The sequence below is a fragment of the Solanum stenotomum genome, chromosome 12, assembly GCF_019186545.1.
Source record: "Solanum stenotomum isolate F172 chromosome 12, ASM1918654v1, whole genome shotgun sequence".
Taxonomy (NCBI): Eukaryota; Viridiplantae; Streptophyta; class Magnoliopsida; order Solanales; family Solanaceae; genus Solanum; species Solanum stenotomum.
The window spans coordinates 39,970,837-39,983,638 of record NC_064293.1 but is presented as its reverse complement, the minus strand read 5'-3'; the positions used below and the strand labels follow the sequence as shown (position 1 = coordinate 39,983,638).

At 35.2% G+C, this 12,802-nt stretch overlaps 2 protein-coding genes across 4 annotated transcripts; one reads left to right on the top strand and one right to left on the bottom strand.

Annotated features, from left to right (window-relative positions):
• Positions 1–117: 117 nt before the first annotated feature.
• Positions 118–8,169, bottom strand: LOC125847808 (uncharacterized). Of its 2 annotated transcripts, XM_049527510.1 has the most exons (15): positions 8,029–8,169; positions 7,512–7,619; positions 7,057–7,171; positions 5,927–6,639; positions 5,669–5,800; positions 5,445–5,534; positions 5,174–5,297; positions 4,245–4,568; positions 3,963–4,027; positions 3,007–3,169; positions 2,334–2,438; positions 2,115–2,216; positions 1,865–2,035; positions 647–778; positions 118–561 (listed from the first exon to the last, which is right to left on the bottom strand). In XM_049527510.1, coding segments are annotated over exons 1-15 (2,517 nt in total). In that variant the 5' UTR covers positions 8,031–8,169; the 3' UTR covers positions 118–390. The 2 variants fall into 2 exon arrangements, with proteins under 2 accessions (XP_049383467.1, XP_049383468.1); XM_049527511.1 differs by lacking the exon at positions 8,029–8,169 and having other exon boundaries at positions 5,927–6,643; positions 7,512–7,622.
• Positions 8,170–9,306: 1,137 nt separating this feature from the next.
• Positions 9,307–12,173, top strand: LOC125849447 (uncharacterized). Of its 2 annotated transcripts, none has more exons than XM_049529533.1 (2): positions 9,307–10,109; positions 10,193–11,779. In XM_049529533.1, the coding sequence occupies exon 1, from the start codon at positions 9,311–9,313 to the stop codon at positions 10,097–10,099; it is 789 nt and encodes a 262-aa protein (XP_049385490.1). In that variant the 5' UTR covers positions 9,307–9,310; the 3' UTR covers positions 10,100–10,109; positions 10,193–11,779. The 2 variants fall into 2 exon arrangements, with proteins under 2 accessions (XP_049385490.1, XP_049385489.1); XM_049529532.1 differs by lacking the exon at positions 10,193–11,779 and adding an exon at positions 11,788–12,173 and having other exon boundaries at positions 9,309–10,109.
• The last annotated feature ends 629 nt before the right edge of the window (positions 12,174–12,802 follow it).

Sequence of the window (12,802 nt, the reverse complement as noted above, 5' to 3'; positions counted from 1 at the left end):
TATACATATTTTTTGTTTAAAATAATACAGAAGAAACATCCAAAGAATCCAACTTTGTTTACCTACTTTGATATTTTGTCACAAACTGACTGGAAAGTTTTCATAAACTACAAACACTGAAGAGGATGTAAAAACATTACATTAATAAACAAAACTGCAAAACTCAAGTTCTGGGTAGATCTTATCCCCAAACAAAAAATGGCTAATTTAGTATACAAAGAGAACTATCAAGTCCCACCACATTGATTGTGAAATAATTAAACAAGTTCTGGTCTTAGTGTTATTTGCTACAAAGACTGCAGAATTTTAACCTATACAGGACAACTGATTGGGCATAAAAGAGAGAAAAAACTCATCTTCTTGTTACATATGACTGACTTGTGAAGAGTATTAATCAGCAATTCGCCCAAATTTAGAACTCCCATCATCCAGTATACCCATTTGCTTTCTCTTCTTTGATAATTTAGTAGTTTGAAACCCATTTTGCTCAGTAGTAAACTGAGCAGCTGTGCGAGCGCGTAATTCCTCTAGGCTCTCACCTTCCTTGGCTCTCTCCAGAACCTGAGACGTAACATACACATAACATATTATTCGGTGGTATTTATGTAGGATATATACAATGCCTGAGAATTGCAAGATCACATACCAAATGGCGCCCATACAAGTGAGTACTAGATAGAGCTTCAATGGCGTTCTTTGCCTCTTGCTTCGTGACAAACTCTACAAATGCAAATCCTCTATGGTTCCCAAACCTCATTGGCAGCCTTAAACTCTTAATCTGTAGGATGAATTTAATTTTGAGGTCAACGGAAAAGACATTGAGATAAATAGCTATGTGAAAAATGATTGACGAATGCAAAAAAAAAAAAATAACATACATGTCAGACTTTCAAGGGACCAAAGCATCATAATATTTTTTTTTCTAGACCTAGCTCCTAGTGGCTAGGTCATCTGTTAATTACCATGCTACATTCTGTCTAAATCAACATCTTTCAGACTCATGATTTCCATAACACATTCCACTATCGCTGGATCCTCAAACAAAAGCATTTACAGAATGGAGAGAATCTTAAATACTCACCTAAATCTCGATAAAATAGTTTACCAAGAAAAGTAGAAGTATGGCTGAAATAAGACCTTATAGTTTAATCTGTTTTTTTTTCAATCAAAATTATATATCACAGCAAAAGGAACATGTAGTGTCCAAAGGGTTCTGGAACGATCAAGAGCCAAGGATCATATGATTGCAAATCTTATTCAGTTGGTTCTCAAGATTTGAGCCAAAAGGCAAGGACGTAATCTTTTCCTGAGTCTAGCTTCATGTAAAAATGCCATCATTATGCCTAATATAACTAGAGATAAGAACACAACCTTAAAGCCAGTTTAGTTATCCACAAAGTATACGTCATTTGTGGCTACTAAGCCACATCCACATCCTTCCCCAGTTCTCCCCCTCTTCATCCACCCCTCATCTTTTCCCATCCCTCTTCTGTTTCTTCTATATCGTATCCAAGGATAACATCATACCTCATCTTTTCCCCACCCCTCATCTGGAGGTCTGGGAAAACTGACACAGATACCACCATTTTAAAATAATAGCAACAATAATTAATCAGGTGAAATTCAGTTTTCACGATTCAGACCAACAGATCAGCAGCACAAGTGCAATTTTATGAGTTCCACACAAAAAAGTCTCACGTGGAATCAAAATGAAACTGTACAGGATATCATGCATGCTCGTGCCTCGCAGCCATATTTATCCTCAACCAACATCTATCTTTGGCACTTCCAGCACAGGGAAACCTAGTATCACCTTTTTACTACATAGTATCACCCTATGTTACCAATAGTTAAGAGGAAGTACCTGCCCGAATGGACTGAATAATTGCCTGAGATCCTTTTCAGTTGCCTCAAAAGCAACATTCCTAACAAGCAACTTAGTTGAACTCTTGTCATTCTCAGCTCTCTTTGGTAATTGGTCCTTCTTAGTGTGACAAAGTTGCAATATAAGTGCATGGCCATCCAAAACAGTTCCCTGAATGACAAGAGGGAAGTTGGAAAATTAGTTATAAGAGCCTGAAAAGTATAGACAGAGTTCAAATCAGAAAGTTTACCTGCAAATCCTTGCAAACGTTGATTGCTGTATCAACAGAATCAAACTCAACGAATCCAAAACCCATAGAGACATTTTTTCCATTCTTTACATGCTTCTTCACCTTCACAGAATAATATTAACAAGCGTTGGATGAAGAGGAGTTATTTTCTCATGCAGCAGGAAGGAAATACTGTGCTCAGATAGTAAAAGTCCCAGTTTTCTAGCTAAAAGAACTTACCCTCACGCTTAATATTCGCCCATCCTTTATGTGGTCGGTGAAATGCTTTTTTAGGCTCTCATCCAACGTCTTGAAATTTAGGTTCTTGACATACAGTGATCGTGACTGGAAAGATGGCAAACAAGAATGACAATTGGTTAATGAAACAGGAAACAAACATGGGAAATCAAGGCAGCTAGAAGAACAAACCAAGAGGCAACAAGGAATTTCTAAAACTGCATTGCTATTCCCTACACTTATTTCCAATAACTGAACTCTTTTTGTTTTCGGTGCCAGGGAATATAATGATTCTTTGGTAATAGTGGTGCAACTGAACCAGCATGCAATGAGTATTCAATAGTCTGCTGATACCAAGAGTAAGGATCATATTTAAGAATAATTTATATCCGATTTACTGCGAACCTATCTCTTTCTCCCAATGCTTGACTTACAGACTATCAGCCATAATCCATCAAAAACCACTTTAATTCATATGCAGGCCCTAGTTGTTTACCAACAAACAAAAAACTTGAATATATATGTAAGACTTAGTTTAAGAATTTGTAACATATTCCACATTTTTGTGCAACAAAAACAACATCTCAGTCCCAAGCTAGTTGGGTCATGAATCCTCACTATAATGCCACACCATTCAAGCCGTCTCTGAACAACATAGGTTTTGCAGTTCATATACCTCAACTCTATCAGGATCAACATCTGGATCCGTTACTCCTTCCACTTGTTGCTCTAGCAGCACTCTCTTTGCATCATCTTCACCAACAACAAGAGCATTTTTTGAATCACTTGTTTGATCAAGAATATTTCCAGGAGCCCACTCCAAATAAAGGGGAGTGTCCCTGCATTAGGACCAAAGGGAAAAATATTACTTCATAATTCTGAACTTACAAAACTCTATCAAAATAATTGAATATGAAACACAGCAAAAATGATATATGCTAGAAAGAACAAAAGGCAAACTAGGAGAAATCTCAATCTTGCAAAATCTAAAACTGAAAGGCATTTTCTAAAGCAAGACACCAGAAAGCAAAAAAGAACTCTTTCCCCGTTTCTCAGGGATTTTCAGTTATCTAAAACAAAATTTAAAGATAATGTAATTCCCTTCTTCTCCTTCCACGGCTTTTGTCCAATTTTGAGTCTTCTCTAAGTAACATCAACTGAGCTAAATAAATTGCATTTTGTTTTGAGAATACAAGGGGATATCAATGACAAAGAAACTATTGGAGTTAGAGTGAGGACACAGTAAGATTTAGATTGGCGATATTTGGCTTAACACCATTGAACAAAGGTGGAGCAAGAAAGAAATAAGGTAGAAGGCAAAACAGGGTTAAGAAAATTAAGTGGTGGAATAGTGAATACACATGTCAGGCGCAATATTTCACCTCCCAATGCAAATCTAGTAGTTTCATGGGAAGGGGTATTTATTCCACTTCAGAAAAGACTAAGAAGTAATAGGACCCTAGCAAAGTTTAAGTGTATAGTTGAAAATTCACAATTGAATTGAGGGGTATTTATAATCTTACTTTGTCATCAATCATGACATGAAATTTTGTCTCTACATATACTGCTACTTGTTCAACTAAGAAAATCACCTTTTGTATTGAAGGTAAGAAATGGATGTATTACACTTACTTGTAACGTTTGTATGCTAGACCCCGGAAAGCTGAACGTGCTTCTGCCGGTTCTAGGAAGACAACCTGATAGTTAATAATCACAGAAACAGCAAACAATCTTGTTATGTCCGACTAATTCACGTATACTCACATCAACAGAATCATAATCACGTATACTGAGCTTGAAGGAAGGGAGTGACTACCACCCTATTGGAGGGAAAAGTCACGAAGCGGATAGATAACCATTACAGTTCAAGAATAGTCATTTCAAGCCAAAGGCTACAAAGATAAAGGCACATACCAAAGCTAAGGTTTTGGTAGGAGGAAGAACAATTTTATCCAGGCTCCCAAACTTCCCAAACATATTTGCAAGTTCACCTTCTGATGAACCATAAGGCAAGTTCTTAACTAGAATAACGTGATTGCTTCGTTTCACCCCATCGGTTTTTCCAGCAGCGTATTCTTCCAATGAAACAATATTAACTCCAGCTTTTGCAAGAGCCTTTTTTGTCTCCGCTATCACTTGAGTCTCGCCCAACGCTATACGCACAGCAAGATCATCAGCTTCTCTATCAAGGAGATCACTTTTACTCACACCAAATTTTCTTGCAATATTTTCAACAACCTAAAATATTTCGAAGATCAGATGGAGATCATTTTTACATTCAAGAAAAAGTTCAAAATCTGATACAGTATGATGCATACTCAACCTAAAAGCGAAGTAATTAAAGATCCTGAAGCATTTCAGAAATTGATCAGAGAAGTAGTAAGATAGCTTAAAAGAATTTGAACTACCAAATCATCTTACAAGAAGAATAATGTAGAAACTATAATAACTACAATCTGATCAAATGTAAACAAGATAAACCCAGCTTATTATGGCAAACATCAAAGATCTTTAAAAGTTTCTGTCCATATCCCCTTCCACCCTCACCCCCAAAGAAAAAAAACAAAGCATCCACCGCTAATTTGTACTATGTTTGGTTGGGCTTGGGGAAGTTTAATCTCCACAAAAAAATCCTCATCAAGTTGTACAATGTTTGGTTGTTAGTTATTGTTTTCCTAACAAGATGTTCATGTTACAAGTTACAAGAACACAGAAAAATCAAGGAGCATCCTGACTAATATGTAGACATGTAGAAGCACAATAAAATCACCAGTTGATCTTACTCTTTCTAGCAAACAGAAAAAAGATGGATATCCATTTATAATATTTGGCAGTGTACATACAGTGTCTGGCCGCATAAACAGAGTATTCCAAGATTGTGTATTTCCACTAGCTTCAGATGCCTTCTTTTCCTCTTGTCTCTTCTGCTTAAATGTGTTTGACGATTGCTTGGTATTAGCAATTGTCCTACAGATTAATAAATGACCAATCTTATTATAGCATGGTAGATCCCATATTAAAAAGAAAAAAGAGAGAGCTTCTCTCACATAAATGTAATAAGCAAACGATCTCAATGGATATGAACATTAAAATGAGTAGGAGAAAACCACTTACTCTGCCTTCTCTGGAGAAATTTTCTGCTTCGCTGGCATAACATGAAGTAATCGTCCTTGAAAGATTGAACTGTCCAGCTCTGCTAATGCCCTGGAATAAACAATAAATGAACAATAGCACTGTGAACATGCAAAATAGACATGCATAGAACTCATGTATATCAGTGTGCTTCTGGCAGGTAAAAAGTGCAGTAGCTTAGAATTTGGATGTTGATTGACAGGTACCTAGCAGCAGATTCTGGTAATGGATAGAGAACATAAGCAATTCCTTTGGACCGCTTTGTATCTTTGTCAACAACAATATGAACCTGTGAGACATTGCCAAATGCTCTAAAGTGTTCTTCCAGCTCCTCTTCCCTGAGTCATAAACCCATTTGTTTAACAAGAACATATATTAGGTTCATTAAAATCATAAAACAGTGCAACATATTGAGTTGACTAAATCGCCCAAAAAAAGGAAAAAGAAGAACGAAGATGTATTACGTAGTGGTGTATGGAAGGTTACGAACAAATAATCGTCCGCTCTCCAGATCTTCTTCTTTTTCATCCTTAACACTTGATGAAGGGTCAACAGGCTCAAGCGACTCATTGTTAGATCTGGTGAGCCCATCACTCAAAAATTCCTCTGTATCATCAGGTTCAAGGATATTACCAGCATTTGCATCTTCACTGCTCTTGTCACTTTCATTATCACTACCATCGTCTTCACTACTTTCTGAGTCGGACCAATCTTTCCTCACTCTACTTTTGAAATAATCCGTATCGGTCATAACTTCATCATTATGGGAGCCGCCAGGTTTCTCAGATTTTTCACTATCTGACAGAGATTTCTTTTTTTTAATAACCTCGTCCAACTCAGAGTCATCAGTATCCATTTTTTCCTGGCTAGTTTCTTTTTTCTGGTATTGCTTATCGCCATCCTTTTTACTTCGGGCAAGAGACGGAGCTGTTAATGCATCATTTGCCCACAACTTTGACTTACTCCGAGGCTGCATAACTTCAAGGAACTCTTGAAGCTGAGGATCCTCATCCTTACTCTCCTGTTTACTATTCTTTTTGTCCCCTTTGAAACCTGCAGACTTAGAACTTTTGTTTACTATTGCATTCTCATCCTCATTTGTCAATATCTCTTGTTTCTTCAAAGTGTGCCTGCTCCATGGACGAGGGATATTTGGATCCCCGATTTTCCTAGCAATCTGGCTATATGAAAATGAATTTCATGTGTCATTCAAGCACATCACCAATGAATGGCTACTCTCTTATAGAAAAATAATTATCACAACCTAACAAAGTAAATATTCCTGAGCTTATTAGGAGGTTGTCACTAGTTACTTGGAAATTTTTATAAAGGTGCCATTTTTAATGTTCCTATTGTCTCACTGTGCTTTACTTGGCACAGAGTTTAAGAAAGAAAGACTTTTGGAACTCCTGGTCTAACACAAACAATGACAGTGTGTGGCTATAAATAGGGAAAATTAAAATAAAAGTAAAGTGAAATTAATTCTAAACATACAAAGAAGATGTTCTACTCAGTCAGAATAATGGAATATGGAGTAGAGAGGCATTTTCTTCTTCCGCTAAGTCTGTATGTCACTGAAGCAGAAAAGACATACCTCACAAATAATACGACTACTATCCATGAAAGACTTGTCAAAATACTTGATAGCTTCCTCAGCCTCTTGCTCAGTTCGAAATCCTACAAATCCAAACTGCCTGCTCTTCCCATCTCTGTTTATCATGACAATCATTCAATGTCAGATATATTTCAAGGTAGTAATAAACATACCCCAAAATATCAATACTACCAAATAGCAACTCGTATATACCAGTCAAAAAATCAATTGTCAGCTGAAACACTGATAACAACTGAAAAACATTAAAGTTACTATACATCAACACCAAGTTCTTTACTAATTGTGGTTTGCTATATGAATGGTCTATAGTTGATTACTCCATTTTGATCCGTTCAGTCCAACAAATTACAGACTCAGGCATAGAGTTTGTCTACAGCTCACATTACTTTTACCAAAAAAAATAGGAAGAGCAAAAAGGAGGAGAGAAACTTAACGAAGTACGCATAAGCTTGGCATCAGTGACTTCCCCTTTCTGAGAGAAGAATTCTCTGAGGCGGTCCTCGGCTACATACTTTGGCAAATTCTTCACACATAGACGGGACCTTCAATACAAAATAAAACATTATAAACATTTAACTACTATCCAAGAACACCAACCCCAACAAAGAAAAATCAAAGTTTTGCAATCCAAATTCAACAGAAACTCAAAACTCAGCTCTGGGTTTCCTTAAAATCAAACTTAAACTACATTGATCAATAATTCCTACAACCCCACCAAGAAAAAATACCAAATCTTGGAATTCCAAAACAAACATCAATTCTTACAACCTGTGCAAGAACTTTCAAGTCTTTTTTTATTTGAAATAATAAGGATAACCTTAACAAAAAACATCAAGAAGATTCAAGAACTTTCAAGTCTTTGCAATTACAAATCAAACAGACTCAAGAACTCAATTCTTGGTATTCTTTAAAGTCAAATTTAGTTTTTTTTTTAAAAGGGAACATTCTTACATTGTATTGTTGCCAAAAATTCAACGTAATCTGCGTATGGTTTTGCTTCAACGTAAGCTAAGAGAGAAGAAAGACTGCGTTGGCGGTAAGGGTTTAAGCGATAGTATGGAAACGGATCCGGGTCGGCGTGGAAGTAGGGTTCGGTAATGAGAAGAAAACGGATCCGGGTCAGCGTGGAAGTAGGGTTCTCTAATTTCTTAAAAGGAAAAGAAGATTCTATTTACTCTATTCAGTATTCACTGTGCTCTATTTTATAGGAGTAAAGTAAAGTAGTTATATATAAATACCGAAAAATGTTTTTTAAAATAATAATCAACCCAGTAATTTGGGTAATTTTCTAGGAAAAATTGCTCTAAAAATCAAATGAGACATTATTTACCTTATAAATCTCAATTCATTTTTCAAAAAGATTTATTTTACCCTTAAAATTATCAATATTTCTCTATTACTCTTTTACCTGTAATATAAAAATTAATTTTTCTAGAGTAAGAAAGGTGGAAAATAGTAATCAAAACATATATATATATATATATATATTGCGAAAAGAAAATCTTAGCTTTGAGATAGATATTATTAAAAAATTATTTTAAAAAATTGAATTTATAAACGTTAAATAAATTTTAAATTATGTTTTAAAAATATTTCATTATTAACATTAGAAATGAATAATAAAATAACGAGCACTAAAAATAAAATAAAAAGATATCGTAAGAGTAATATTAATATTAATCAAACTTTGAAATATATTTACACATTAATTTTTTATATATTCAATTCATATTGTGCACAAGTAAATTCTTAGATATAGCCTATAAGAAAGATATTATTAACAAATTATTGAAAGATTACGCTTTAAATTGACTTTAAATTATGTTAAAAGATTATTTTATTAATACTATTAAAAATGTTTGTTTTTTTTGTTAATTTTAAATATTAAATTTTCATATGATATATTTACAATCGCAATATTTTAAAGTATTCTTTTATAATATTTAATTACTAATTATATTTTCTTAAATTCGAGTAAAGTCAAAATTATATTAATAAATTAAAAAGGAGGGAGTCATTTAGATAATATCATTATTTTATTTTTAATATTTAAATTTTTCACTAATAAAGATTATGATGGAATAGTAAATATTTTTTCATCCTTAATTAAAAAAAATTAATTTTAATTTCTTAGTACGGAATTGAGTTGTTTTGTTAGAGAGTGCTTAGGACTTTCCCACAATTGATATAGTTAAAATTTTCATCAAAATAATCTCTACTAGAAACTATTTATATGACCAATCACACCATTAATGGCTGCTTCATAACCATGAGATCAATTCAAAGACTGCGTTTCCTTCCTTCGCCATATCTTCTCTCACGTTTCACTCCTAATTCTTTGCCTTTCACATCATCTTCTTCTTTTCCTCATGCCCTAATAGAACCCACAACAAGCACAATTGCAGCCACTTCTCTGACCCAAGAAGAGCTTACGCAAATCAATCTACTAATCCCACGTTTATGCTCTTCAAATCACCTCAAAGAAGTTTCTAATCTCATCACAACAGCATTTCTCACAAACCCATCTTTAGAATCAATCTCTGTTTCCATTTTCATTCACAGACTCTCTCTTGAACCTGACCTTACACAGCCCATGTACTTCCTCAATCGCCTCAAGTACACCCCAAAGACTCAATCTTTTCTATTACCCATTTGTAAAATGTTAGTTTCTTTGTATTTTAGGAACAGGGAGGCTACTAAAGGGTTAAAGATTTTTCATTGGGTGTCAAGGCCTGATTTTCCTTGTCCAGTGGATTACGGATTGTGTGCTATTTTGGTGAATGGATTTTGCAAGAATGATATGGTTGTGGAGGGGTTAAAGGTTTTGAGGATGATGGTAGTTGGGGATTTGAAGGTTGGGGGTGAGGTTAGGATGTGGGTGTATAGAAGTCTTCTAAGGGAGGCCAGGATTAAGGAGGCTCAAGAACTGAATGAAGCTTTGAAGTGTGTTGAGAATGGGGAGAAGGGAAATGAGGAAGTGGTTGCTTTGTTGGATAATATAATCTCAAATTGGATTGAATAGAGAGTTTAAGGTAACTTGTTTGGCTAGTGATCGACCACTATCCGTGGCTAATACTATTTGATGTTATTACTGGTGCTACTTTCTTTCTCGTAGGAGAAGACTAGAATGAACTGAAAAATGGGCAGTTTTACAGTATTTGCATGAATGATTGTGATTGCACTTCTGAATTACGAGCTTCACTCAAGTTGGTAGTGTCAAATTGTGGTCCTAGGCTTTGCATTCTTGAATTATCAGTTAAGTTTGTGCAGATTTCCTTTGTTATATTGTGGAGATTATCAACTCATAGTTTGATAAACTATTGTTTATTGCTTCAATGTCCATTCTCAGTAGTTTTTACTGATAGTCATATAGTTCTTGCATAATACTCCACATACCTTTGTTAATTTTTCTGTGCTTATTGTGGATAGTTGTGCTATACTTATTTTGCTCCTCTATTTTGTACAAATTTCAATTTCTTTATCATCAGAGGTGTAATCTTTACGAAATGCTTTATAAGAATGCGTATTTGCACCTGACTGGCTAAAAAGCCTAATCTTTTACTTTTGGACTGTACATGTCTGTTTGACTTACCATTAAGCTTGGAATGTGTTACGTACCTTCCGTATCCTGTCCCCTCACTGTATTTGTAGTTTTTAGTTCTGTTGTTAATTAGATGCACTTATAAGTGCTTGTGAGGTTGTAAACAAGTTAGTTCCAGAAGTACCTGTCTCTCTGACCACCATTGGCTGGTTGGTGGCTGGGGGTGTAGGTGATGCTGAATGTTTTAAGCAGCTACTCAAGATAGCAGAAATATGCTGCAAAAGTTGCCATATTTTCTCTAAATGTTTTAGTAGTAGTAACTTATCTAATCATAAGATCAAGATAATGGAACAAGATTTTGAATCTTGTGGATAAAGGTGGATAAGGGGCAACACTTGGAGATGGGGTTAAATACAGAAATATGCATAGCTGGTTTGAAAATATGTATAGGAACCAGCAGAAGAGTATGCTTATTATGAATCCTTGCTCGTTGTACACAAAACTTGGAACTTGATAAGACTTGTGTCTTTTATATAGCCTTCTTTTAGTTTCTGTGCATCTTTATGTTCTTAAACATTTGCACATTAAGCAAAAGATGGACTGGACATTCTCTGGTTTTAAGTTGAATTAGTTGTACAAAAAAGTTTTTTGGACACTAACTTCACTCGACATAATTCAACGTTTGGAGAGAAGTGAATTTCTGATGCCAGCTGAAGTTCCTTGTGTCTTTAGCTCCTTCATTTCACACTAAATTGAGACACCCGTGGTTGTTTTTGTCATCTATCCACATGGGACCTCTCTCTGTCGAAGTTGACATTGGTACCTCTTTGATGTGTTTTAAAGCTGGTTTCTGACATTTTTTTCTATTTTGCAGAGATAAGATCGATATTTTATTAGTTTCTTGATCATGGAGATGGACATCACTTAGCTTATGTTAACCTTCGGTTTCTGTTGTAGTTTTTAGAACTTCTAAATGTTGTTAATGCACTTGTATTTGTTGCTTACTTGAATTTCCTTTTGCTTGTGGTAGATTTTACGAAAAATATGACAGGACTACTTGTTTCTCTGAAGCTACGTGATTTATGAGTCAATTTAGTTCTGAAGCACTGGTGCCTTTCTTTTTATAGGACCTCTAATTCCTTTTGATTTTTTTTCTCTTCCTTTTGTAGAGATATTGTCTTTGGAGGGAGGATGTGGCCTAGTCGATGAAGTTGGAGTAAACTCCATGGAAGATCAAGGTTCAAATCTCAAATAGAGGCAAAATAGTTGGGTGATTTCTTCCTTCTGCCTAAACCCTGGTTGTAGAGTTATCCTGTACCAACAGTACTGAAAGGATACAGGTATCTAATGGAATAGTGAAGGTGCATGCGACCTACTCATGCTCAGTGATAAGAGAGCATTAAGCATCTCAAGACGAGATCTCCATAGTGTCAATGACTTTAAGTTTGTGATATCTTGTTTTTCTTTGGGGTTCAGGAAGTGCTGCCATCAAACATCCCAACTCAGTCGTATGCATAACTGGAGATGAGATTTACTTTATTGTAATGTTAACTAAGATTGCACCGGTACTTTATTTGTGGTTGTATTCCCAGATTCGGTTAAATTAGTTGACAGGTTGAGTTGAAGAGCTTCTTTCTCTGTATGTAACAAAATGTCCAAATGTTTTTCCTGAATATCTTACATGGCTTTCTGATTGCAGATCCTCATGCATTATTAGATATCTCTCTGGCATCTTGGTTCATTATTGCGATTATTCCTCTACTTCATCTTTATGTTTGAGGCAAAAGATGATGACACTTTTTGGAATTTTATTCTATTTTATGTTCCAGTACCACCGAACTGTTGGTGGGATACCTGAAAATTGGAAACCGTGTAACAGTGTCTGGTGAAGTTCCAATTAGATAATGAATGATCTTGTACAGCCAGATTGCTCCCTTCATCTTCTTTCTTGATTTACTCATGGTTTATATGGCTGGTGAAAATGGCCAAAATTCTGATAATGGTCCAATGGAGGCATGTTGTCCAACATTGATATATTTGTCAATCAACTAAGTCTTGGTCCTAAATTAGTTAGAATGAGTTGTATCAATCCTTCGATTTTTTCCAGATGATTTATCATAATTTGGACGACTATGCTTTGCACAATTTACATAAGTAGAAATAAGTACAATTTTCTTTGTAAAT